The sequence below is a fragment of the Vanessa atalanta genome, chromosome Z (assembly GCF_905147765.1).
Source record: "Vanessa atalanta chromosome Z, ilVanAtal1.2, whole genome shotgun sequence".
NCBI classification, from domain to species: Eukaryota; Metazoa; Arthropoda; class Insecta; order Lepidoptera; family Nymphalidae; genus Vanessa; species Vanessa atalanta.
In genome coordinates this window covers 2,908,466-2,934,518 of record NC_061902.1, presented here as the reverse complement: position 1 = coordinate 2,934,518, position 26,053 = coordinate 2,908,466, and the positions used below count along the sequence as shown (strand labels likewise).

Here is a 26,053-nt window from a genome sequence, read left to right as displayed (position 1 = left end):
TAAAATATCGTCTCACCTTTTCCGGGAACCAGGGCGTCACGAAGGGTACTTGAAACGTGTTCGTATAAGAGTGCAGGGTATCAAACGAGTCCGGTGTAACAGCTCCAAGCATGGACACTACGCCACGAGAGAATTGGTTGCAAACTGAAACAAAAAATATATTGAATTACTTTAGGCCGACAAAGGAAAATAACAAATCGTGAATATTCAATACGATTTTTACACCGTATAAGACGTATTACTGGTACTTTGCCAGCAAGTGACGATAACAACTCTATAAATGTATATATACAATATAATTATGAATGTTAATCATAAAACAAGCCGTAATTTCTATATATGAGATATACAATGCCGAGATGGCACATTGGTTAGAACGCGTACATCTTAACCGATGATTTCAGGTTCAAACCCAAGGCAAGCATCACTGAATTTTCGTATGCTTAATTTGTGTTTATAATTCATCTCGGAAAACGGTAAAGGAAAACATAGTGAGGAAACCTGCATGTGTCTAATTTCGACGAATTTCTGCCACTTGTGAATTCCACCAACCCGCATTGGAGAAGCGTGGTGGAATATGCTCCAAACCTTCTCCTCAAAAGGGAGAGGAGGCCTTAGCCCAGCACTGGGAAATTTACAGGCTGTTAATGTAACGTGAGAATAACTAAACTCAACATCACTATCTCTGTACCAATTTTCATCGAAATCGGTTCAGTAGTTTTTAGCGAGAAGAATTTTCGCATGTATTATATCAGTGCTTAATAATAATAATTTTTTTATGTAATGTTTCGGCTAATGGATCTTCAGATGGTAAGTAGGCATTGGCGTTGTAAGAAATAATAACAATTCCTTACATCAATGCGCTACCGACCTTGGGCTAAGATATTTATTGAGCTAAGATGTTATGTCCCTTGTGTCTGTAGTTACACTGTCTCGCTCACGCTTCAAACCGGAACGCAACAATGCTATTGCTGATGAGTTGGTCGTACCTACCCAAACGGACTTGCACAAAGCTCTACCTAGATAGATATAGTGTCAATATTGAGAGCATTCGTTCAAAATCAAAATAAATTTCATTCAACGACGCTTCATCGAGCACTTTTGAATTATTATATTAACAGGATTAAATTAAATCAGATGTGATCGAGATTAATCTTTTACATCTATTATTTTTCACCAATTAAATTAAATTTATATATTACGCACAAGAATCGAGGAATACGCATTCATCTTTTTTATCATCTGTGTTTATACGGACGATAAAAATGTTCTTAAGGAGGTTATATATATTTTAGTTATTATTTTATGCTATTAGCTACTTAGAAAATGTATTTGTAGGATTTCATTCTTTAATGGTTTTCACGCAAAAACCATTATTACCTTTTATGTTATTTTTGTTTAGTCTTAATTTTTAATTCAGAGTAAACTCCTAGGAAGCGGTCTAGATAATCAAAACATGTAAAGCCGACTATGAACTCTTTCCGGTTGTTTCGCCATCCCATAAGATAATGAGAAAGACGAAATAGACAGTAGTACCTTATATGTGCTCGGGCCTATGTTAGTGCACATACATGTGCAGTATAATATGATCACAGTTGACTAGTACCCCTTGCGAATGGCCGCCGTTGAATCGGTTAGGAGAACGTCATTTATTATATTTCGTAAATAAAATCCGTTTGTATTAATTAAATAAATAGAAACGTTGATGAGTTTGACCTTAAAACAGTTTTATCCGTATTTCGGCTGTAATCATGTGTTGGTCCGGTAATATTCGTGTAAATTATGAAGGCTCCCAGTTAAATTTTGTTTGTGGCGGGTCTGGGTCTCCTGAAGTGATGACGTTTAAATAATCGTACCACCGATCTACTGACGAGGGGCCTGTCAGGGGTAAGGCTCTACTTAAATTGTAAGAAAAGTCGACATTTTTTAAGCATTTGGAACTGTACATGTACTGACAATCATGGAACATAAAATGTTAGTGAGCAGTGAGCCAGTAGATATTTACAGTGGCTTTATTCAAATCAAGCTACAATTCAGATTCGGCGCGCAGACTTTATTTTCAGTGTAATTATTAGTATTTGTTCAAAATGCTGTAAAGTACGGACCGTTTTATGTTGGATATCGAATTACAGTGAAACTGTGTTCTACTTTTTTTTTAATATTGTAACTGAATTAAAATATTATACTTATAATAAAAGAGTGTAAACTATCGTCATCCTAAATATTATTTAGAGGTATGTATATATTATGCAAGATTTAGAAAAAAATATTCTATGATAATAATTTTGGATCTATAATAAGTAATTATTTGAATTTCGAATACGAAACCATAATGAATATGTTAAATTAGAAATGTTTTTTTTTTTGTAAGTTCTTTTAATATTCATTGGCAGCAGCAGTGTGATCGCAGCCTTAGAATAGTTTATAACTTAATCAACGGTACCCTTATTTTGTGAACCATAGAGGTCTCCGGATTGCTTGTTCTAATTGATCCCATTCATTCGCTGTTTTTATGTACCTACAGAATTGACTTTTATTTTTTTTCTACATATTAAATTACTCTATACTAAATATACATACATCATATTAAATCTGGCCAATCTTAGAACTTCCATGTGCATAATTCGTGTTTATAATTCAACTCATTTAAACATCGCTAGCAAATCCTGCATGTGTCGAATGAAAATACCACATATTATGTCTTCATTAACTAGCATTGGAGCAGAGTGGTGGATTAAACTCTAAATCATTTATCAAAAGAAGAGGAGGATTTAGGCCACCAGTGAGGCATTGACGGGCAGTTCATTTACTGTACAAGTTTCTTGGTGTTAGGGTTTTGTGCAAGTCCGTCTGGGTAGATATCACCCATTCATTAGATATACTTCCGCCAAACAGAAATACTTAGTATTGTGTCCTTCCGGTTTTAAGGGTGTAAGCCTGTGGAACTATAGACACAAGGGATATAATATCTTAGTTCTCATAGTTTGTTGAGTTTTGGCGATGTAGAGAATCATTAATATTTCTTACAGCGCTTGTTTATGACCAGGTGATTATGCCACCAATGCCACAAAAAAAAACAATATTATTTCTCTGTCCGAGTTTATCATATTTAATGAAAGAATAGCCCGTTAAATGATAGACTGATGTCAATACATCAATCCAAGACTTTGCAAGCATAACAACACTGCTAATTATACATATATATTTTTTTTAATGCCATAAATAAATTAAGAAATTACTAATATTCCTATTTACGACGACGACAATAGCTCGAGGTTTCAGGATCGATCCTGCAACTTCTTACATCAGTAGGCGGCCCGTCAGCCATTGCGCTATTGACATTGAGTATGTCAATAGCGCAATGGCTCAATCATATTGAAGTAATTTAGTTTCTAGTCTTATTATGTCGGAGTTATATAGAATTGGTTTCAAATAAAATTATTGACACTGTTTGGAAAGAAAAACGCAATAGATTGGTTTGTTTCACACAATATTCAATACACATATACATTAACAGCCTGTAAATTTCCCACTGCTGGGCTAAGGCCTTTCTCTCCCTTTGAGGAGCAGGTTTGGAGCATATTCCACCACGCTGCTCCAATTCAGGTTGGTGGATACACAAATGGCAGAATTTCGTTGAAATAAGACACATGCAGGTTTCCTCACGACACGACCGAGCACGAGATGAATTACAAACACAAATTAAGCACATGAAAATTCAGTGGTGCTAGCCTGGGCTTGAATTCGAAATTATCGATTAAGATGCACGCGTTTTAACCACTGGGCCATCTCGGCTATATATATACATATTTTAATGATATTATAAAGAGCTAAAATTTGATTGTTTTGTATGTACGGGGGGGGGGGGGGGGGTAATCTCAGAAAGTAATGATCCAATCCTAAAAAGACTCACTGATGTATATCTTATGTAATAATAAATGAAATTGTAAGACTGTAAAGCCAGCGGACTAATTTAAGCTAATTTTGTGTATTGATTTGAAATAATAATCTTTTTATTATCTTGAATTCGATTATTTAATACAAGCAATATTAAACAGGCAACCATAGTATTATTGGTATGTTTTGAAAATTATATTCTGTTATTAAAACAAATAACCATTAAACACGTATTTTGTAAGCATTTTAGTTTATGTATTAATTGTAGGAAGGTCACACGCTTAGTCCCAAGACGTAAGCAACAATATATAACATTGTTAAGATATACTAGGCATTATACGTATCGTTATAGAGTTTATAATAGCATACATTGGAATATCATCGTAGTGTACTGTACTATCGAATTAGTATGCCACGGTGCTCCCGTTAGAATATTACGAAAATTTTAGTAATATCGTAACTGAGATTCTCGCTAAATTTAAATATAGCCAAAAGCTGTGAAATACTTGGAGTTTAAACAAAAGATACGTAGTTAGAATTTTCCTTTTAATTTTCTCGAAGGCTTACAAATGGAAGCCAAAGTATTTTTAAGATACGAAATTTTACGATTCACTATTCTTACGATATAGGTCAGATTATTATGGACGATTGTGGGTCTAGGTAATTAATATTGGAAAAAAAGTAAGTTAAAACGGACATAATATGTATATATTTGCTTTTTATATGATTAGAAGACTAAGGATAAAATGTGGTTCATTTTGGTTATACAATTATTTTCATTAGTGACTTTGTAATTGTATTTAATTTTGTCAATTATAAGTTTGTAATTGTTGGAATATTGTCTTGTTTTATCTATTCTAAGATAAATTAATTTTTTTTATTATTGATTAAATACAGCTATTATTTTTGATCCATTTATAATCTGTATTGTGCTCATGAATAACTATTAAATAAATTGCGTGTGTTAAGGGAATACACTATTTAAATTCAATATATCTGTAATGTTTGTATAATATTATTATCGAGAATTTCCTTTTTATAAGTGAAAGTAGAGATTTTTGTAAGGGTATCGTTTTAAAAAAAAAAAGATTTGTTAGACCTTGTAACTCGGTCTCTTCTTGAACATATTACCAGTAGTAGTTCTATGTATAGGTTATTTTTCATTAATGTCAGACTGCCAAGAGATCGCACTGCTGACAGGATTGTGATCGAATGGACGATGTTACTTGAAGTGGTGAAGAAATAACGATATAATATTATTCTTTTATATTTGCCCTACTAAGTAATAATATATTAAAAACGATATGTTTTTACTTACAATAAACGTTGAAAATTTGGTCTTAATTTAATTTTAAATACATAGGAACTGAAGCGCTGCGCTGTCGACTTTCGCGTTTAAATTTACTGTGTATACTATTCATGAGTAAAGTGTCAGATATCAAAAACGCATTATCTCAGTCACCGGTTTTTGTAGAAAAAGATCAGTGTTACGTTTCATGTCAGTTTTTCTCAGTGCACAACGACATTTCAAACCAGTAATAGCTTCGTGGTCTTTTCTAGATATGTCATTTTTTTAATAATGAATTAAAAAAAAAGAAACATCTTATAATTCACCTTTTTTTTTTTTTTTTTTTTTTTTCGCTGGAAAAACGCGTTACGCGTTTCCCCCACGTGGAAGTGGGGGGGTATGTGGGACTCGCCGGTGCCCAAGATGTTAGCGGCACACCGGAATACCCACTAAAAAACCAGCGGTACCCTCTCCGTCTCATCGGTAGGCGCCACGGGATCGCTTTCGCATACTACCGTGACGCCCTGACGGTCGGCCCACCTATGCGGGCCTCCAATTCCTAGGGGGGATTCCCGGGGTACTGAGAACCCTCCTAGCTCCTGTGGCGCCTATTGAGGCGGGGGGAGAAGGTGCGCGTAGCGTTGTTTCCTCCTCCCCGGTCTTCTTCGGCGGATCGGGTCTGCAGCAGCGTCCACCTCCCGCTCCCGTTCCGCTGCCTCCTTCTGCGACATAACGTTTTCGCAGAAGGAGCGCATTTCTGACCAGCACGCCTCGCTACCGAGCATTGCGTTGATGACGCTCGGCAGCGAGAGGTCTCCGCCCAAAGACGCCACCAGGGAATGCCTCTGGGGCCCCCACGCAGCACACTCAGTCAGGGTGTGGTACGCCGTGTCCACTGACGCGCCACACTGATGGCAGGAGGGTGACACCTCCCGCCGCGCTATCCCGTGCAGGTACTTACCGAAGCATCCGTGCCCGGAAAGTACCTGCGTCATCCTGAACGTGAGCGTGCCACGCTTTCTCTTGACCCAGCGACTCAAGTGGGGACGAACCGCCTCCACTGTCGCCAGGCCTGCCGTGGGTGACCCCAGATCCTCCTCCCATCGGGCGATCAGGGCTTGCTGGGCTATGGCCCTGATCCGCCCGACCTCCGCCAACCCTGGACGGTCGCCGCCGTTCCTCGCCTCCGCCCGGAACCGGTACACCTCTGCGAGCACCTCTGCTTGGAGTTCCCAAGGTGGATCACCCGCGAGAAGTGTCGCCGCAGTCCATGACACCGTACGGTACCCTCTTATACCTCTCACTGCTATGACCCTCTGCGGTTTCCGCAAGAGGGCCCGATTGCCAGCGGTGAGGGCGTCTATCCAAATCGGGGCACCGTACAGCGCCATTGACCTCACTACACCGGCATATAGTCGCCGACATAGCGATCCCGGCCCTCCCACATTTGGTAGGAGGCGTCCCAGGGCGGCAGCGGCGTTGATGAGCTTCGGCCCGAGTTGAGCGAAATGCTGCCTGAAGCTCCATCGTCCGTCCAGGATCAGGCCCAGGTACTTCATCTGGGCCTGCACCTTGATCACCGTCCCCTGGACGGTGATACTTGCCCCTCGAGGGGGTCCCCTTCGTGGACCGTGGAAAAGGAGAGCCTCCGTTTTCGAAATGGAGACCCTCAGGCCCAGCGCTTCCATCCGGTCCACGGTGAGAGCAGTTCCGACTTCAGCCAAGCGGGCTGCGTCCCCAAAATCTCGCCCTGTCGCCGTGATGAGGGTGTCGTCCGCGTAACAGAGCACCCCCATCCCGGGAAGGACGGGAGCTCTCAAGAGCCAATCGAAACTAACGTTCCACAGGATTGGGCCGAGAACCGACCCCTGTGGAACGCCGCAGCCTACCCGATGCCGGACTAGCTCCCCATTGACCCCCACCCAGAGGACCTCCCGGTCCTGGAGGTACGCTTCCAACAGTCTCCTCAGATAGGTCGGCACCCCGTGGTATAGAAGTGCCTCCCTGATCGTCTCGAATGGAAGACTGTTAAAGGCGTTCGTCACATCGAGTGACACCGCCAGGACGACTTGCCCCCGGGCCACCGCTTCTGTCGTCCGAGTCTTCAGGGCGTCCAGGGCGTCGACTGTTGATCGGCCTGCCCTGAACCCATACTGGGCCTCTGAAAGACCCGGACCGACCTCCTCAAGGTGCTGAACAAGACGGGCTGCGAGGACCTTTTCGAAAAGTTTGGCCGTCTCGTTCAGCAGCACTATTGGCCTGTACGCCGAAGGGGAATTCATCGGCCGACCTTCCTTTGGCAATAGCACCAACTTCCCCTCCTTCCAAGGCTTCGGAAACTGCCCGCTGCAAAGACATTCGTCGAACAACTCCCGAAGCCTTGCACCTAGGTATTCCAGAGCGTCGCACAAAATACGCCCTGGAACCCCATCTGGACCCGGCGCCGTGTTCTTGGTTTTCAAGCGGCCGAGGGCCATCTCCATCTCCCGCTCCGTGATCAGTGGTGGAGCCACTGCGTCTTCTATCACGGAGCGAGGGGCCATCTGCGGAGGGACGTGCTCGCCTGGATGGGGGAAGAGTTCCCCAACTAGGCGCAGAAGAAGATCCGGCGGCAGCGTCTCCGTGACGGGGGCGCTTTGGTTGCGGAACTTTCCACGCACACCACGGTACGGGCGCCCCCACGGGTCTCGGTTGAGGCCCGCCAGAAGCTCCTCCCTGGCCCTCTCCTTGGCCTTACTTATTGCCAACTGCAGATCTTTTTTCAGTTGACGATAAGCGGCCAGCAACTGTCCCTCCAGTTCCGCGTCGAGGCCGTTGTGTCTTCGACAGCGGACGTAGGCCCTCCGCGCCCGGCAACACGTCGCCCGAAGGTTAGCGATTTCGAGCGACCACCAGTAGACATGCCGGCGCGGAACCTTGCGCCGGGTCCGAGGCATGGCCGCATCGCAGACCTCCTTGAGGGAACTGCTCATGCGACCCGCCAGCTCCTCCGCGTTGGCGCCCTCCCTTCTCCCTGCGGAAACCCACCGCTGCACGATGGCAGCCTCCTTGACCAGCTCTCGATCGACCTGGCCGAGAGACCACCTCGGCAGCGTGGTCGGCACCCTCTGGGGTTCCGCCGGCCTGCGGGAGGTGGAGATCTCAAATCGGATGTAGCGGTGATCCGATAGAGTCTCCACCTCCTCCTCTACTCTCCAGTTCTGCACTCTGCGAGCCACTACAGGGGTAGCGAACGATACGTCCACCACAGAACCCCCCTGTTGGCGCACGCAGGTGTGAACCTGCCCCTTGTTGAGGAGGGACAGATTGGAGAGTAGGGCCCACACTTGTACGGCCCTCCCTCGCGGATTCGTGGCAGGGTTGCCCCAGGCACGCGATTTTGCGTTTAGGTCGCCGAGAAGTATTGTCTGTTTCGACGACTGCCTGGCCACCGCAGCTCTGACCGAACCGAGATAGATCTCGAACTCAGCCAAACTTCGGTTCGGGGAGAAGTATGTTCCGATTACCACGTACTCCCCCCACCCCACCACTACGTAGCCTGAGCCCCTCTCAATGAGTGAAAGGGGTGGACCTATTCCGCTTCTCGTGAGGACCGCCACGGTGCCGTCCACGTCCCCTAACCAATGAGTTAAGGGCGGAACGTAATAGGGCTCGCAGGCCACAGCCAGGTTGATCCCCCACTCCACCATGGACTGCAGCAGTAGGTCCTGAGCCCCGGCGCAGTGGTTGAGATTCGTCTGAAGGAAGCTGAAGTCTACGATCATACTGACATTGCAGCTTCCTCCTCGGCCTGGCGCCGTCCCAAGTTGGCGGTGGTCTGGTTATCTCGGACCACCTTACCTTTCGTGATGGGGGGGTTACACTCCCTCGACCCCATCACGTGCCCGGAGAGCTTGCCGGCGTCTGAGCACACTGCGCACCGCAGCTTCCCGGTACATGCAGCCGATTTGTGGCCATCAACGCCGCACCGGTAGCAAAGGCCTCCTCGTTCCGCACTGAATGGGCAGAGCGCCTTTGTATGACCAAGGCCCATGCACTTATAGCAGCGCAGAGGGCGCTGTTCCAGCACGTACACCCTGGCCGAGCTCCACCCAACCAAGAGACGACCGGCATCAGACAGCTTCTTCGCCACAGCTATCGGACAGGACACAAAGACCATACCCATATAACCGGGCCCGCGTGAAATATCTCCACACCTTAACATTTCAGCGGGGCAACTCCCCTCGCGAGCGACTGCGGCAATAATTTTTTCTTTAGTGACGGAGTCGTCTAACCCCGTCACCTTAATGTCCACCTTTCTTATGGGGCGAACAACGTTGGCCACCCCATCCAACAAAGTGCGGAGCTTGTCGGCTAATTTCTCCGCCTGTTCTGTCTGTGCTCTCGGCAGCTCCAGCACTCTAGCCCCCGTCGCTGCGCGTCGAACTTTGAGCCCGCCATTGATCCCAAGGTCTTCGAGTTTCACGTTCTGCTCAGCGCGCTCCAAGACCTGGGCATACGTGATGCCTTTCTGCTCCGCTTCCGGCTGCAGCGTTAAAACCACTGCAGCTGTACGAGGAGCGGCCAGCTTGGACTTGGCCGCATGACGTGCCTTAGGCATCGTAGGCGCAACCGTGGCGGTTGTAACAGCCGGGGGGGAATCTTATAATTCACCTGGATTAATGGCTGATGAAACTAAAATCAATACTTCATGTTGTCTGTCTGTGTATTTACAACAAGAGAATAGGAGAATTGATTTTCGTAAAATATTTCTTATATCAGTATCGTGACAATTGATCAGGCCTTAGGATTGTACGGAACTCTTCGGTACGGTCACGATTCGCACTTTGTCAGATTCTGCTGAAAGAAATCATTCGATTCCCTTTTGTTTTACTAGAGCTTCATTTGAGTTTGAAATTCAGACCGTACTAGAGAACTCTGCGGTAAAGGAAAATATCGTGAGAAAACCTTCATATGTCGGAAGAAATTCTGATACGTACCTATCCGCCAAGTTGTAGTGGATTAGGTTGCATATACCGCACTTAACAGAAAAGGCTTTGTCCAGTAAAAATTTAACATGGTCGATTATTCGCTATTAATAAATATTTTATATTTATAGAGTGAAATATCAAAATTCACGCTCATTGAAATAGTTCCTGATTGAAAAAAAACGTTAAATATGGAGTGTAGTAGATAAAAGCATATTATAATAATTTCTTTTTTAATTTTTTTTATATACTAGCGACTCGCCCGGTTTCGCACGGATGTAATGTTGATACTAAATATACTACTGAATTTTTTTATATACAACGTTCACAGCTTCAGTCAGTTCAAGGCCATATTGATCTATATTACAATGCACAATGTATTAAAGATAATTGATTGGATATGGATTAATGCTGTATTGTTTAAAAACGATTAAAAATGTTTATTGTAAGTTATCCCTAAGAGATAGATATATACCATCTACTTTTTGTAGACCTTTTTAATGTGTATTGTACACTGTAGTTTACAGTTACAGTTACAGTACATTATTTTGATCTATCTCGTAGGGTTCAGCCAGCGTGTGTAATTGCAATAAAATGTGTTAACTTACGCCATCACACTATAAGACTCTTAAATTATTATCAGTGTTTCCTCTGGAATTACTCTATATATTTAAAAAAATCGCATCAAAATCTGTTACGTAATTTAAAAAATCTAAGCTGTAAGATTTTCAAGACAGACATGGACAGACAAACAGCGGTAAGTTACTTTGTATACTCTGTATTTATTACAGTAATGATACTACATACGAGCCACGCGCATACAAGGGAGTTCAAATCGTTCTCGGGTCAGTCAGCAGTCTGTCAAGAAAAATATCAAAACGTTCTACATTCGAATTGCACTGTTTCGCTACCGTGCTTCGAAAAGCGCATATAATTCCGTTCGTCAAAAAGTCGCCAGAACGCTGGTCAGTCATGTTGGACCGCCGTCCATTGGATTACAAGAGTGAGATAATAGTGGGGCAGTACATACATATACATAATATGAACTTTGATAACTTATACTCAGTTTAGAAGTCGACATTGAAAATCTGTGATCGAAATCAATCAGAATGACATAAATTCCAGTGGATACGCGTTAACGGTATAATGATAACTGGTAATGATAATGATTACTAATGTTATAATATCAATATTGTTACGTGTATCTCCTTAATGTCTTTTAACATTATATGAAATAGCAGGAGATTTTCTACTAAAATAATTATTTATATTTCTTTGTTGAAAAACCAAATTGCCTAGAAAATTATTTGTTTTTCGACTGATTCAAGTGTTTGAGCTCAGCTTAAAAGAACAGATGTTTTAATTGTTATTAAGTTAATATTTTATTATTATTTGTTTTGTTATTTTATGATAATTTTACATTATTGTTTTATAAACAAGATACAGATTGGTTGTCTACTAAATTTTATTTGAGTACGCTTATGAAATTATCTACTTGACCGATTTGAATAACATTATTTTCTTTGAATACAAAAAGGATTGAACGTTGTACTATAATTATGAATGTACAGTCCTTTTTGTTGTGAGGAAGCTGTGATTTACGTCATTCTTAATTGAACGGTAGGTATATATTTATAATGTTAAATTTAAAAAGTGAAGAAACTGCATGTACACATTAGTAGCCTGTAAATTTTCCACTGCTGGTATAGCCTCCTCTTCTTTTGAGGTGAAGACTTGGAGCATATTTCACCACGCTGCTCCAATGCGGGTTGGTGGAATACACACGTGGCAGAATTTCGTTGAAATTAGACACATGCAGGTTTTCTAACGATGTTTTCCTTCACCGCCGAGCACGAGATGAATTATAAACACAAATTAAGCACATGAAATTCAGTGGTGCTTGACTGGGTTTGAACCCGAAATCATCGGTTAAGATGCACGCGTTCTAACTACTGGACCATCTCGGCTTTCTTTATTTATTTAATTCAGAATTTTAGACAATTAATTAAAAAATCAAATTTATTTAATTTTACAATTCATTAATGTTACTATTTATCCTGTAACTTAGGGAACTAGGATGTTAAGTCACTTGTGCATATATTTACACTGGCTCACTCACCCTTCAAACCGGCACACAATACAAAGTATTGCTGTTTGGTGGTAGAATTTATGATGGGATGGTACCTATCCAGACGAGTTTGCACAAAGCCCTACCACCAATTATAAAGGTAGGCCTTAGTTTAGTTTTGACATTTTTATTTAAACTACGTTCATTCTACACTGCCAATCGAATCCGTACTTTTTTCCGAGTTCGTTTCGTACAATTTTCCGGTAAAAAAATAGCCTCTGTCACTCTCATCCATAAGCTATATACAAACAATCACACCAATCCGTTGCTCTGTTGCGTGAAAAACTAATAAACCAAACATAGACCTTCACATTTTTAATATTAACAATATCCTGGAGATATATTACTTTTTATTTCTTTTTAGAGTTTACGTCACCGAAGATTGCGAGTTCAAATCCTGGCAAATACATCGAATTATCTCGTGACTCTGAAGGAAGCATGAGTCGCATGAAATTCTGCCAATTGTGTATCCACCAACCCGCATTTGATCGCATTGTGGATTAACCTCTAAGCCTTCTAAAAATAATATTCACAGCCCTCAACTGAATTATATAATAAATGACTAGAAAATACACTTTAAATTCGGTAGGTCTCATTTTGTATTTGCTAATATCAATTCACTTGAGTATTGTAAGTTTTGCGGGGAATATTGAATAGGATCAGATCATCTTTCTCGCCACGAACGCATTAGTGCTCACGGAGCTCCCAAATATTGTTGAGGGTAGTCCTGTTGAAATATGGATGCGGTAATAAAAAAAAGCAAATATAACTGGTGTGGCCGCAGCTTTAGTAATCTAGTCACGTCTGACCAGCGTCAGGGGCGACTACCTCTGATACGACTCCAAGCGGTTAGTATTTATAAATGTTATGTAACGTATTAGTTGAGTCTCTTCGGGAAAGCTTTGACTTTCGATGCTCGACCCGATCGTAAAATGTTATAAGTCGACTTATCGTGATAAGCTACTTTGATACGTATTTACTTATAAATATAATAAATATATATTTTTTACATTCCATTATTCAGTGTCAAATATGTGACTTGTGTCGTTCGATTCTTAAAGTTTGGTATTGAAATTTAAAATTTTTAAGTATTATTTTCTCTGATAAAGTATCTGTTTGAATTCTTTTAATTAAACACTTGATGTGATTTTTCAAGGTGCCTTGATACTATTACAGTACATAACTTATATACAATAGACTTAACTTATTAATACATATACGATTACACCTATATATAAAAAGTCTTAAAAGATTATCATATACGATTTGCTGAACATAGTTTTACTCGCTCATGTATGATAATGATTTAAATTGTGATAAAATAAATAACCATAACAAAACACAACATAAAAAAATAATACAATCGAATGGAAGTCATTACAATTAATTAATGTTTACCTAGTTATCAACTTTATATACTTTGATTGTAGATACGATTCCAATAATATAGGAAAGCGATAAAAATCTATCGCTAAGCTTAAAATATATTCAAGGGAATATTTATTCATATAAGAATGAAAATATAGTTTTCTGTCTGTTTTGTTTTTTATTTTTAAATTATTGAAAATTGTAAATGATTACAAAACAAGCGAAAAAATTGATTTCTCTAAAGTTGTTTCGTCGATTTTTTTCAGATATGGATATTATTCCAATACGGTGGTGTTTTGAAAAAAATACATACTCAGCTTTCGTAAAATACAAACGTAAACGTAATCAACGTCTCTACCACACACACATGCATAAAGCAAAGCTACCAAAGAACACTAATTGAATGTAGGTCATAACAATGATATGTTAAAGGTTGTTTTAAAATCGCATCTATATAACCACACATGTATGTAGTTGGCCTATATTAAACGGCGTGAGTTTTTTTATTCCCGCTGTATAATGAGCTGTTGTTTGATGCATCGCGTGAAAGATATGAGCACAATAGAATCGTCACCGACTTCAAACAGTTTTGTAGTACATATAAAAACTTTTTAATAAGAAATCTTATTTATTTAGTATTTTTTTGTTATAATACGACTGTAAAAATAATTTACCTAACGTTTTAGGGTTCACGTTCACGAATATATTTTTATTCATGAGTTCTCGTTAGAATCCTTATATCATCACGAGTGATATTGGATAATATATATATATATTTATTAAAATTGTGTTTTTTTAAGTATTTTTTTTTAAATATTAATAGTACCTATTTGATTAGAGTTTAGTAATGTGGGTTAAAACATCTGTTTTACTCATAAAAATACATACGAAAGTACATATTGCAACGTCTAGTCAAGGCAAGTCTATGACGTCGACGAATATTATTTTATGTTTGTTACAATATATTCTAGCATCACTTAAAATACAGTTCAATATTTAAGTATATGTATATAAATTATAGAACAGATTTAAGATAATATAATTAATTTGTAACAAAAAGCGATCCTATCTTAAACACGCGTCACGGTTTGGAAACATTTTTTATAACTTTAATTGCAGTTTATATTCAATATATTATTTAAGACGAATAAAACTGAAGTCTTGTATAATTTTGACGAATATATTGGGTGTGTATAATGGTGGTGGTGGTGGGTGAATATAATGAGCGAAAGTTAGTAAGTGTAATCATAATTTATATTTATATTAATGTTTGTTATTTCCGTATCATTCTTTCTTGTACTTTCAACTTTGCATCTGTGTCTTTTGGGGCTTTTTATTTTCTTTGTGTCGCTCTCATATTTGTACATAAACTGCTGAAGCGAATCTTCACAATAGTAATGTTTGTTTAATTTTTGTACGTCTATGGAGTATCTATTATAATAACATAACATTTTAAGAATGAAGTTACATTTTAGGACTGCTTATATATACTCGTATTAAATAAATTTGTAATAAATATTATTCTCTAACGTAAATTATAATCGCAATTTATAACGTCATATCAATGTTTGGATACTTTTAACGAATTCAACACTCCGACATTGATAAAATAAAACACAATCAACCTCATGTTATTGTTTGATTATATCAACCTATGTTATATATTAAGAGTATGAAGATATATGTCGTCCGATATTATCACTATTTAATTATTTTACATATTTACCGAATATAAAATTTTAACATACAAACGAGAGATTCCATAGCAGTGGAATAAGTTCAGCAAATCGAACACAGATTATCGAAAGTCCTGCGTATCGGTTTTCTATAAGAAATTCTCGATTATTATCCGTAAGTCATTTTCCTTCGCAGTACGCTTTGAAAATATAAAAAATATTATTTCATCAAAAAAGTTTCTGAAAATTACAAATGCATACAACCTTAAGTATTAACCGTGTCAAGGGTTCCTTCACACAACTTTAATTAGCTATTTCTTTGGCGTTTTGCCAAGAGATTACTATGCGTTTATTTGACAATTTGATACTTCGAAACGCTTTTTGTACACGCTTTTGTTGTGCTAAACAAATGTCACCGTAGAATTGTAAATATCGCACTGTTGAACTTATAATATAATCGAAAAATAAAATAATAATTCATTAAATTGTAAGCATTATGTCACGTTTAACAATCTTGTGACAGTTTATATTCTCATCAGGTTTTGAAGTAAGGGCGCTTAACGAAACGAATTTTCAGTGCATTATGTGTAAATTTTGAGTTCTGTCTCTCAATCTCTGACTAAATTCAGTACCGTATGTTGTTTTTTTTTTCTGTCATTGTTAAAAAAAAAACAAGTGAACTAGATATGGTGTTAAGATAATGAATTCACGAATTTTTAATAAACAATAGGACTGCAACTGAACTGGACAGATTTAGTTCATAAACTTCTTTACTGACGAATGCGGAGCACCAAAAAAATTGTTCTGAAGAGATCCTTTGCACACTTTTAAACTGCGAAATATTTTATATTGAAAATAAATAAAATTCTTACTAATAAATATGCGTTTTACTTTTTATAAAAACCTTGACGGAAAACATATCGAGAAAATCTGTAAGATGTGACCGTGATCCGAGTATTATGCATATACCAGTCTCTAACGCTAATTCCATTGTAATCCAGCTTGATTGTAAAGCTCTATCTTAATCCTTACCAAGAAACAGACTTCGCAAAGCAAGGAGCTATTATGACATTTATTCTATGTGTTTCCATCCTTATTAAATTTAAAAATAAATCCAGTTCACACCGGTTCCTTATCAGTTAAAGAAAGATTAATAGGTAATATAATTCTTAATGTTTTGTATAAAATAATACGAATCAGAAGTTTCGATTCACATTTTGTTGAAACGTAAAAAAAAATTAAGCTGTTCTTAATGGGCTTCCCTCTATGGTCAAGTTGAGTGCCATGCAAAGTGTGGCATGTTTTATGTATCAACGTAATGTAATTGTATTAGGCAAAATATAATAAGGGAAAATAACTTTGTATTTATTGAAATTCAACAAGCTTTGAATTTTATTGAAGTAAAGATTATTGGAACATTAGAAACATATTCAATCGTAAATTTAAAAAAAAAATCGTGTAAAGGCTTAATACATTAAAAGTGTTAGGGATGTATTATTTATATCTTAGATAGACTGTGGTTAGTTACGATGTTATGAGCTATCATCTATTACTATTAATTTGATTATTCGTTTTTGATAGACCTAATCTTAAAATTGGCTGCAGTTGCTTGTTGATAGTCTCATAAGAAACGTCAAGATAAGGATTAAATAACTCATAATCTATATATTAATACGTGAAGCAATAAATTTGTACCACTTTTTTATCAAAAAAGACGCGCACTAGACGCGTATATAAAATTTTGCACTCTTAAAGTTTATGTGTTGGAGTGCAGAAGGATTTTTATAAGATATGCATTAGAAATACATTAAAATAATATAAAGAACAATACACACACTACGATACCTTTAACACATAGTTTATCTAAATAATATTTAATGCGAAATATTCATAGTTTACGCATATACAGCCAATGAAAACACACGTCAATGATGAAAATCAATTACATCTTTTTGCATTTTTTTTTTTATTTTATGAGTGACAAGGTGTCGTCCCGTGAAGCCTCATTTTTCCTACGTATCTTTCGAATCAACGCATCTTATATTTTATAAGCAATTAATTGCGGTCGAATTTCGACGATAGTTATTATTAATACTTATAATTTTTTTTTTCATTTATATTTCTTTCCTGGAGGATTTTAATTATTGTGATAATATTTTGTTATAAATTTACATGTCATGCAGGAATATCATGGAATGCGATTAAAGTCTTGTTTTCATTAATCATATATTAATATTATGGCTTAACATTTGAAATGTATTGTTGCGAAAAGTTAAAAAAAAAAATAAAAACACTGTGACTTATATACACACATGTAATAGTCTGGATAACTCTTTTGAGTTACTAAATAATATTTGTAGCGTTCTCTCCAAAAACTTGCAGTCGAATATAACATGAAAATATTTTAAACAAAATAATCAAACATTATCACTTTTATAACATCAGACGGATATGTCTTCTTTGGTTATGATTAAAAAAAGGTAGATTCTAGATATAATGACGTCGTCGTGACCAATTTTAGCGACGGCGGCAATTCTCAAGGGAGACTAGCTAAACACGCAGTATATTATAGTGCACACAGGTGCTCTCTCTATTCCCCCACTATCGTAATCCGATGGGACGGCAAATCCGACACGACCGGAAAGAATTAGACTAGATTAGAGCTTTACTTTGCTTTCCGAGGCACGGAAGTGTTTTCACTTCCAACTTCAAGACTGACTCATAATTTTTCATAAGAAAAACTCCATTACTTTTATCGGCCCGACTTGGGGTTTAAATCCAGGAAATCGGATCTGAGCACTATATTCACTAGAGCAACGAGGCCGTCACTAACGAGCAAGAACCACGTTACTATTTACCAATTGAATAATAAAAAACGATTAATTATATATGTATTATTAAATTTACTTTGATTGTATAATGTACTCGTCGTTATTATTTTTATAAGTCTACGTTTATTATTTTTTCGTCTGAAATGTGTTAAGTATTACACATTTACTAAAGTCTCCTCATTTCAGACGAGAACACCTATTTTTCGGATATGAGCTCAGCAAACGTTGATTCAGTGTCGAGACCCCGTGAGTTTGCTATTCCAATATTATGGTTTTTCTTTTACATTCATATTTACGTCGAACTTATTTCAATTCCGAGTAACTTATTCGCGATATCGAAATGGTCTTCGAGTTTTCCATCTATATGCAGTTGGAGATGAAAGTTTGGGTATTTCCTCTCGGGCGCCTTCTAATAAATTCAATTCGACATTTCGTACGTAATTTGCCGAATTTTATTCACAAGGATCACGACTACTGTTCTTTTATTTATCAATGTAACATTCTTTTTATAACTAATTAGCTTAGGATAATTTTGGAAAATATTCGGATATGCTAAACCATTCATCCTTCATTCATATTTTCACAATCTGAATGAAACATTAGTGAAATGAATGAAAAATATTTTATCCTTCAACATAAGCGATTTATTTAGACCATTATTATACCCATACAAAGCCGATGAGAGTGGTTAGTTCGAGTGATTCGAATAATTGAACTCTAAACAAGATAAAATAACTAAATATTTATAAGTTACCTCTCGTTGAAAACACTCATAATCTCATAATCTCTCGTAATTGAAGCTCGATTACCGTGTAATATAAAAAGTTATAAACTCGGATTGAAATCGCAATAACCATAGAGACAGACAAATACTTTCGCACGGGAATGAAGACCAAACCGCACCTCAGAGAGCACTTATCGATTTCAGATTACACGGGCACAAAAGTGCAGCGGATTACCGCAGAGATACGGTAACATGCAGTCACCGTATACGGCAGATCCTTTATGATTACGCCTCGTTTTAACATCATATAATCGGAACGGCTGCAATAGCTTTATCGGTTTGAACAATTGTCTTGATTAACACAAGCAGGAATGTATAATACAAAGTATAATATATATTCAAATGTGTGTATAGGTTTAATCATATACGTACGTGGCTTTAATTTTAAACTTTTTAAAAAGGTCATTGAATACGACTTTTGAATAATAGAAATACTTAATGCATAAAGGCTCTCTTTACCAATCGACCTCCAGGATTAATACACAACATTAACAGCCTGTAAATTTCCAACTGCTGCGCTAAGGCCTCCTCTCCCTTTGAGGAGAAGATTTGGAGCATATTCCACCACGCTGCTCCAATGTGGGTTGATGGATACACATGGCAGAATTTCGTTGAAATTAGACATGCATGTTTCCTTCACCGTCGAGCACGAGATGAATTATAAACCCAAATTAAGCACATGATTCATTCATTTGAATTCAGCGGTGCTTACCCGGGTTTGAACCCGCAATCATCGGTTAAGATGCACGCGTTCTAACCACAGGGCCATCTCGGCTCTTTTAGGACTAATGTTTAATTTATATTATCTATAAAAATATTGTAAATGCACAGGTAGCTGTGTCTGTTACCTCTTAATGCTTAAGCAACTAAATCGATTTCAATGAAATTTGTTGTTGTGATAGTGGGAGTCTCGGGGAAGGCCATGGGGGTACTTTTTTAAATTCATTGCTCGAAGGTGTAAAGTTTTGACGTTTTGTGTGTGTGTAGGTTTTTGGCGGTAAAGTTTTATAAATTTCGCGCGAGTAAAGTCGCATGTTCATGTAGTATAAAATAAAATCAACTTTGTCTATATAATAATATAACACGCCAAAGTTAGTTATTACGAAATTTTTCGTATTCGTTTTACAGCGCTCAAATAAATGTAATTTTTTTTAATAAACAATAACGCTATACATTTCTTTCATAATATCCTTCACCAAAGAACACAAAAACCAGTGTTACTGGATTCGATTTGAATCAAAGAAACTCGGTTAGGAAAAAAACGAAGAACCTTTCCATTAAACTACCTTGGTCCTCAATTAAGAACGATACAAATATCTGAATTCAAACTATCAAATGTAATATTTTAGCTGAATAAGTATATCACCAAGGGACTTGATGAATAAATGTCGTGTAACTTTTGAACGGACTGAGTTAAAGGTTGCAATGCATTTACTGACTACGAAACTTTAAATTAGTTCGCTAGTGGACATTATATTCTAACGGCAAATACCATTTATAAAGCTATCATTTATAACGAAAACGTATTAAACTAAAGTGCTATAATAAACTTTATCATCATTTACGTGAATCAATAAGTACCTACCTATAATTATTTTTATATGTACAGACGTAATGCCTTACGATTTGTATGATACACGCGTGCGTTGTATATGTACAGTACTTTGTAGAGTAATATTATAGAAGACTGCAAGTCTGGTTATACGTTAAATGAGTATAAAACTACTATCTTTCAATTTCATCAAGACAAGAACACGCAGCGTGTGATCTCGTAAAGAGCTTACTATAGAACTATGAAGTAAGGTCTAAGAAGAACCCGCATTGGAGCAGCGTGGTGGAGTAGGTTCCCATCCTTCTTCTCAAAAGGGAGAGGAGGATATATGTTTGTCTCTGTAATATTATCTTATAATTTCGTGTGTAGTATCTCGGATTTTTCTTGTTAGTTAGTATAGTGTAATAGTTTTCAAGGCTGTAAACTCAGGTTTTATTGGGTTTTTCTGTTGAGATATTCTCAATAGCAGCCTGACAGCGCGCCTCAGTCTTAACATCCTCCGATCGTGGATTATGAAAGTGTGAAAACTGGGAACACACACGTGCACTATAATATGTTTTGCTCAATTGGTTGGTCTCTCAATTTATCATAAACTTATGATAATGAAAACTTTACGTGTGTGAAGCCTCAGCCTATTTAAATTATATGGTTCAATGAACTGGTGTTATATTATACATACACGTTACGTACTCCAATCAAAGCAGGAAGCCTTACAAATGTTTAATCTATTGTTGTAACTTTAGATGTTAATATGTGGATATGTCAGTTACTGAGAAATTACATCAACTTCATTAACCCTTCGTTACCCTCAGCGTTATTAAATATACTCTTTATTTTCAGAGTTCTTTGGCTTCAGAGGGTTTTCGAAATCTATCCTTATTTGGTCTCATTTAAGCAACAGATTTGCTTAACAAATATAGTCGTCGACGTTCACTTTTATCAATGTGGATTTATATTTCGCGTGATTTTTAAATGTGTTTGTACAATTGTTTTCGTTTATTTAAATGTTTTTTACTAATTCTGGTTGTTGCACGAGAAGATCTTTAATTTATGAAATTACAGATGTGAAACTTTTTGGAGTGGTATCTACGATATGGTACCAAAATGCATATCAGTTAGCATTTAGCAAAAGGTATACAAAGTTTAAAATAAATACATTAAATGATGTACGATCACATAGAACACGATAGAGAAACAAAACTAGTTCTTAATAATAATTGAAAATAAATTATTCAAAGCAAAAGGCCTGTTTCTGTTTTGTCCTCGCAGCAACACTCCTCTCCGCTTTCTTTGTCTCTGTTTACATTGTATTCGATGTCTTTCTATTGAATCGACTGAGTTTTCTAGGTTGATTGATTTACTGCCAATAATCAATCAATTATATGTATCTTTATTCATCTACGTATCACCTTAGTCGTAGGCTTCGTTCGCGTGATATTTCTATAACCTTTCTTCCTCGAGATACTCGTTTGCCAAACCACACAATAATAGCTTAAAGTGCTGAAGCGGGGAAGTAGAACGCACGAACCTATTTATTTTCAGTATATATATATATATTGATATCTTCAGAAACATATTACGGACCGTGCGCAGCGTGTAAGGCCGTAGTTATGGGTGGCTATGCCGTAGCTATTTGGGTCGCCAGGAATTTGGAAAGGCGTCATATAAAACTGAACGAGTGGCGTGATATTTCACCTTTGAACCCTTGGGGTCATTTAATATGGCACTCGAGTGGTAGCAGTCTTTATTATTTAATTACATATACTTAAGTAAGATTTTAAATAAGATTTTTTGAGAATAATATAAAGGAATATTTGACATCACTCGTTTGGATATTGGGTATAAAATTATAAATACATATCATGTGTAAGATAATATAATATACGTAGCTTAAACCTACCATTATTTATTGGACGTATATTTTATACCAACGAGGTTTTATTAAAACATTTTTTTTAAGGAATGTTATATTCAATGTATGAACCGGAACTTCACGATTGTTACATCGATAATCTAAGCGTAAAACAAGGTAAACTATGTAGTAGCCGCGGTACTTTTATAATTTCCTATGTTATACACTATAACCTTTAAGGAAACGAGCTGAATCTTTTCGTATAAGTTTTATGTATATTTAAAAGTTGTTTTGTTCGGTTAAGCGTTACAAAAAGAATGTTTTTTAATTCGATTTCGTGAAACGATAAGTTTCAAGTTTAGTGGACTGACGTATTTACCACCTGATGGTAAGTGGTTACCACCGTCCACATTTATTGGCGATGCACATATTAAACATATTCCTATATCCTTATATCGCCAATGCACTACAAACCTTGATAAGTTTTTATGTACCTGGCTCATTCTTCTGTCTAATCGGAAGTCAAAACTACTAATTAACTACCTTATAGACAGTGCTATTTAACGGTAGTATAAGCGATAAATGAGTAGAACTACCTAGATGGAGTTATAATATAACACAACTCTTAATAAGGTTTGGTAGAAAAAAACGACGTTTTTATCTCAACATTTTCTATGATTTTGCATGGTTTTTAAATCACGAACTCTGGCTCAATTGTATAGTCTACTGGGACGTTTCGGCTTTAAGATCAGATGGATCTATTACATTATATTTCGGTTCATTTCTTTGACATTTTATCTGAAATATTTATTTGATATGTATTAGTTCTGAGTAGCTATTAAGGAATATTGGATCTAAGATAGTCTCTTGGTTTTTTTATGTTACAGATTACTAGACATATACATTGGCGCTGAAAGAAATATTAACCATTCCTTAGATTGCTAATGCGTCATGGACCTTGGGTACTGAGACGTTACACCTGTAGTTACACTGGCTCACCCTTCAAACCGGAACACGATAATACGAAGTATTACTGTTTGGCGGTAGAATATCTGTTGAGTGGGTGGTCCATACGCCGACGGGTATGTTCTGTTTGTAATATAATTGTATTATTAATGTTTTATTGATAATATTGATTGGTGATTTGGTTTTGGGTTAAAACACACCGAAAGAATTTAAAGATCAATAAACGTGAGAAAGATTTGTATGGCTTAGTGTACTATAAGCCTGACCAGTATATAAGTAAGGTTAATTTTAGTATTTCTAAATATATATCATACGAGTATTTTTACATTTTTTTTTACATTAGCAGCCTGTAAATTTTTCACTGCTGCGCTAAGGCCTCCTCTTCCTTTGAGGAGAAGGTTTGGAGCATATTCCACCACGCTGCTCCAAAGCGGGTTGGTGGAATATACATGTGGCAGAATTTCGTTGAAATTAGAAACATGCAGGTTTCCTCACGATGTTTTCCTTCACCGCCGAGCACGAGATGAATTATAAACCCAAATTAAGCACATGAAAATTCAGTTGTGCTTGCCTGGGTTGGAACCCGAAATCATCGGTTAAGATCCATATGTTTTAACCACTGATCCATCTCGGCTCTTACGAGTATTTAGTCCATGTTATTAATAAGACTCACCTGATTAAAAAATATATTTTAAATTGTAAAAAACGGAAAAAGATTGATATAATCGATCACAACTGCTAGATCTATCTAAAAAGCTATCTTTTAAGATAGATAGATATAGATCTTTTTAGATACCACTATGCACAAAATTAATCATAAATACAAATTAAATAATGTATAACTTCATTTGAGGTCTCGCCATTTTCGATTAAAATCCATTACAACTAGATAATGTGATATTTTGTTACGCATTGATTATGCCTTTAATTGATGTATTTAATATTCCAAGAAGACAACATATCTGTCTTTGTGGAAGAAGGCAAATCTGTTTTGGTATGAAATAGTCTTCCACGATCATCAAATCAAATCAAATCAAATCAAATCAAAATATACTTATTTATAGTGAAGCTACCACCGGTTCGGAATGTAGATTCTACCGAGAAGAACTGGCAAGAAACTCAGTAGTTACTCTTTACATCTAAAAATACAGTCAAGTTAGTTAAATACAATTATATATGCATTTAATATATCCTGCCAGGGAATCAACAAGCATTAACTCAACGCTTTTTATCATCTATATAATCTTGTATCGAATAATATGCCTGATTTACCAATGTATTTTTTTTCAAATGATTTGAATTTATGAAACGGCAATGTTAAAAATATCTGTCTGTCTAATCATAACTAATGTTTATGTAAATATAATTAGTTAGTTAAGATAGATAGTAATCGCAAAGATTTATATCTATCTTTATAAATTTTCTTTTAAATTAAAACTAATTTACAATTATACATAATGGCTTTAAAAAATAAATAGAAGCGTTCAAAATGTATGAACATATCCTCTAAATTAAACTTCGGAATGAGATTTTTCCGATGTGGCAATTTCAAATGCAATTACCCAGTGTCGAGTTTGTTATCACACTTCAGACTATTTCATAGTGATATAATTTCGCAGCCGAAGAACTTCAAATATGCATCTCTTTACGACTTACGTCAGCGCCTTCGCATCTTCGAAGACGCGAAGTTCAAAAAGTTATTATAACCTAATAAGGAGTCACACTTATTTTCGATATTTACAATGAACGAACGAGCGAATGAATGAATAATTTATTAACTTCCTATTCGGATGTTATAGAAATGGATTCGATTTTCGGAACTCGAAACTAAAACAAAACTTCAGTTCACGTGAACTTTAATGTTTGATTGTATGTGTTTCAGAGGGTTATCATTGTTTGTGTATATTTTTATTTGCTGTTCGAAATAAAAAAAAACATATTTGTCTACATCATGTAGTATAAATGTATGAAAGGTTTTTTAAAATATGAATTAAAATGCAATTGTGTTACACAATCGAGTTCGCGTGTTCATCTAACTATTTACTTTCACTATAAATATATTTTATTTACATAAGAATTATATACAAATAAAAATATATTACATATTATAATGGTGGCAAGAATACTATCAACATATCCCTGTTGAATTGCAATTTCGATCTTCTAGGCAAAAATGAACCAGCCGCTGCTAAGACGAGGTTATACTTTTAATAACTATTACTCCAAGGTCCAGTGTTTCGATATATATTATTAAAAAATGTCTTTAACTACTTTATTAAGATACATAGCAGATTCATACGAATGTTTTATAAAAACAATACACTAGTAGTCTTAGTGTGTTAACGATCTAAAGTGTAGCATGTTACGTTGCTAGTGCCTGTAATTGGGCGTAAGAGGACTTCGAAGTATATGTTAGTTGCTTTGTTATTATCGTCTATTATATACATTTTCATATCTAAGTTCGATTATGTTCATGGAAAACCAATTCAAGTACGATGTTGCTGGCAGATTACTTGAGCAATACTTACTCAATCTCATTATTTCACAAGAGCAAGTATAGTGTTCCTATTGCAAGTCTTGAACTATGTTTTCAATTTTGACTACTTATTGTATGCATTGGAAAAGTTTATGGTACATTAAGATATAAAATACATTAACTACGATTAAAAATATATATATGCTTTTTTATAAATAACACTTAAATATACTGTATGTATATATATATAGCGTTATTTATTAGGTAT

The 26,053-nt window shown here is 36.8% G+C and overlaps 1 protein-coding gene across 1 annotated transcript in view; it reads right to left on the bottom strand.

The window, feature by feature from the left end:
• LOC125076218 (glutamate receptor 1-like) overlaps positions 1 to 26,053 on the bottom strand; it is a 168,363-nt gene that overhangs the window by 58,126 nt on the left and 84,184 nt on the right. The window contains exon 4 of the mRNA XM_047688279.1: positions 17 to 144. Coding sequence (XP_047544235.1) covers positions 17 to 144 — 128 coding nt within the window. The remainder of the gene's footprint in view (positions 1 to 16; positions 145 to 26,053) is intronic.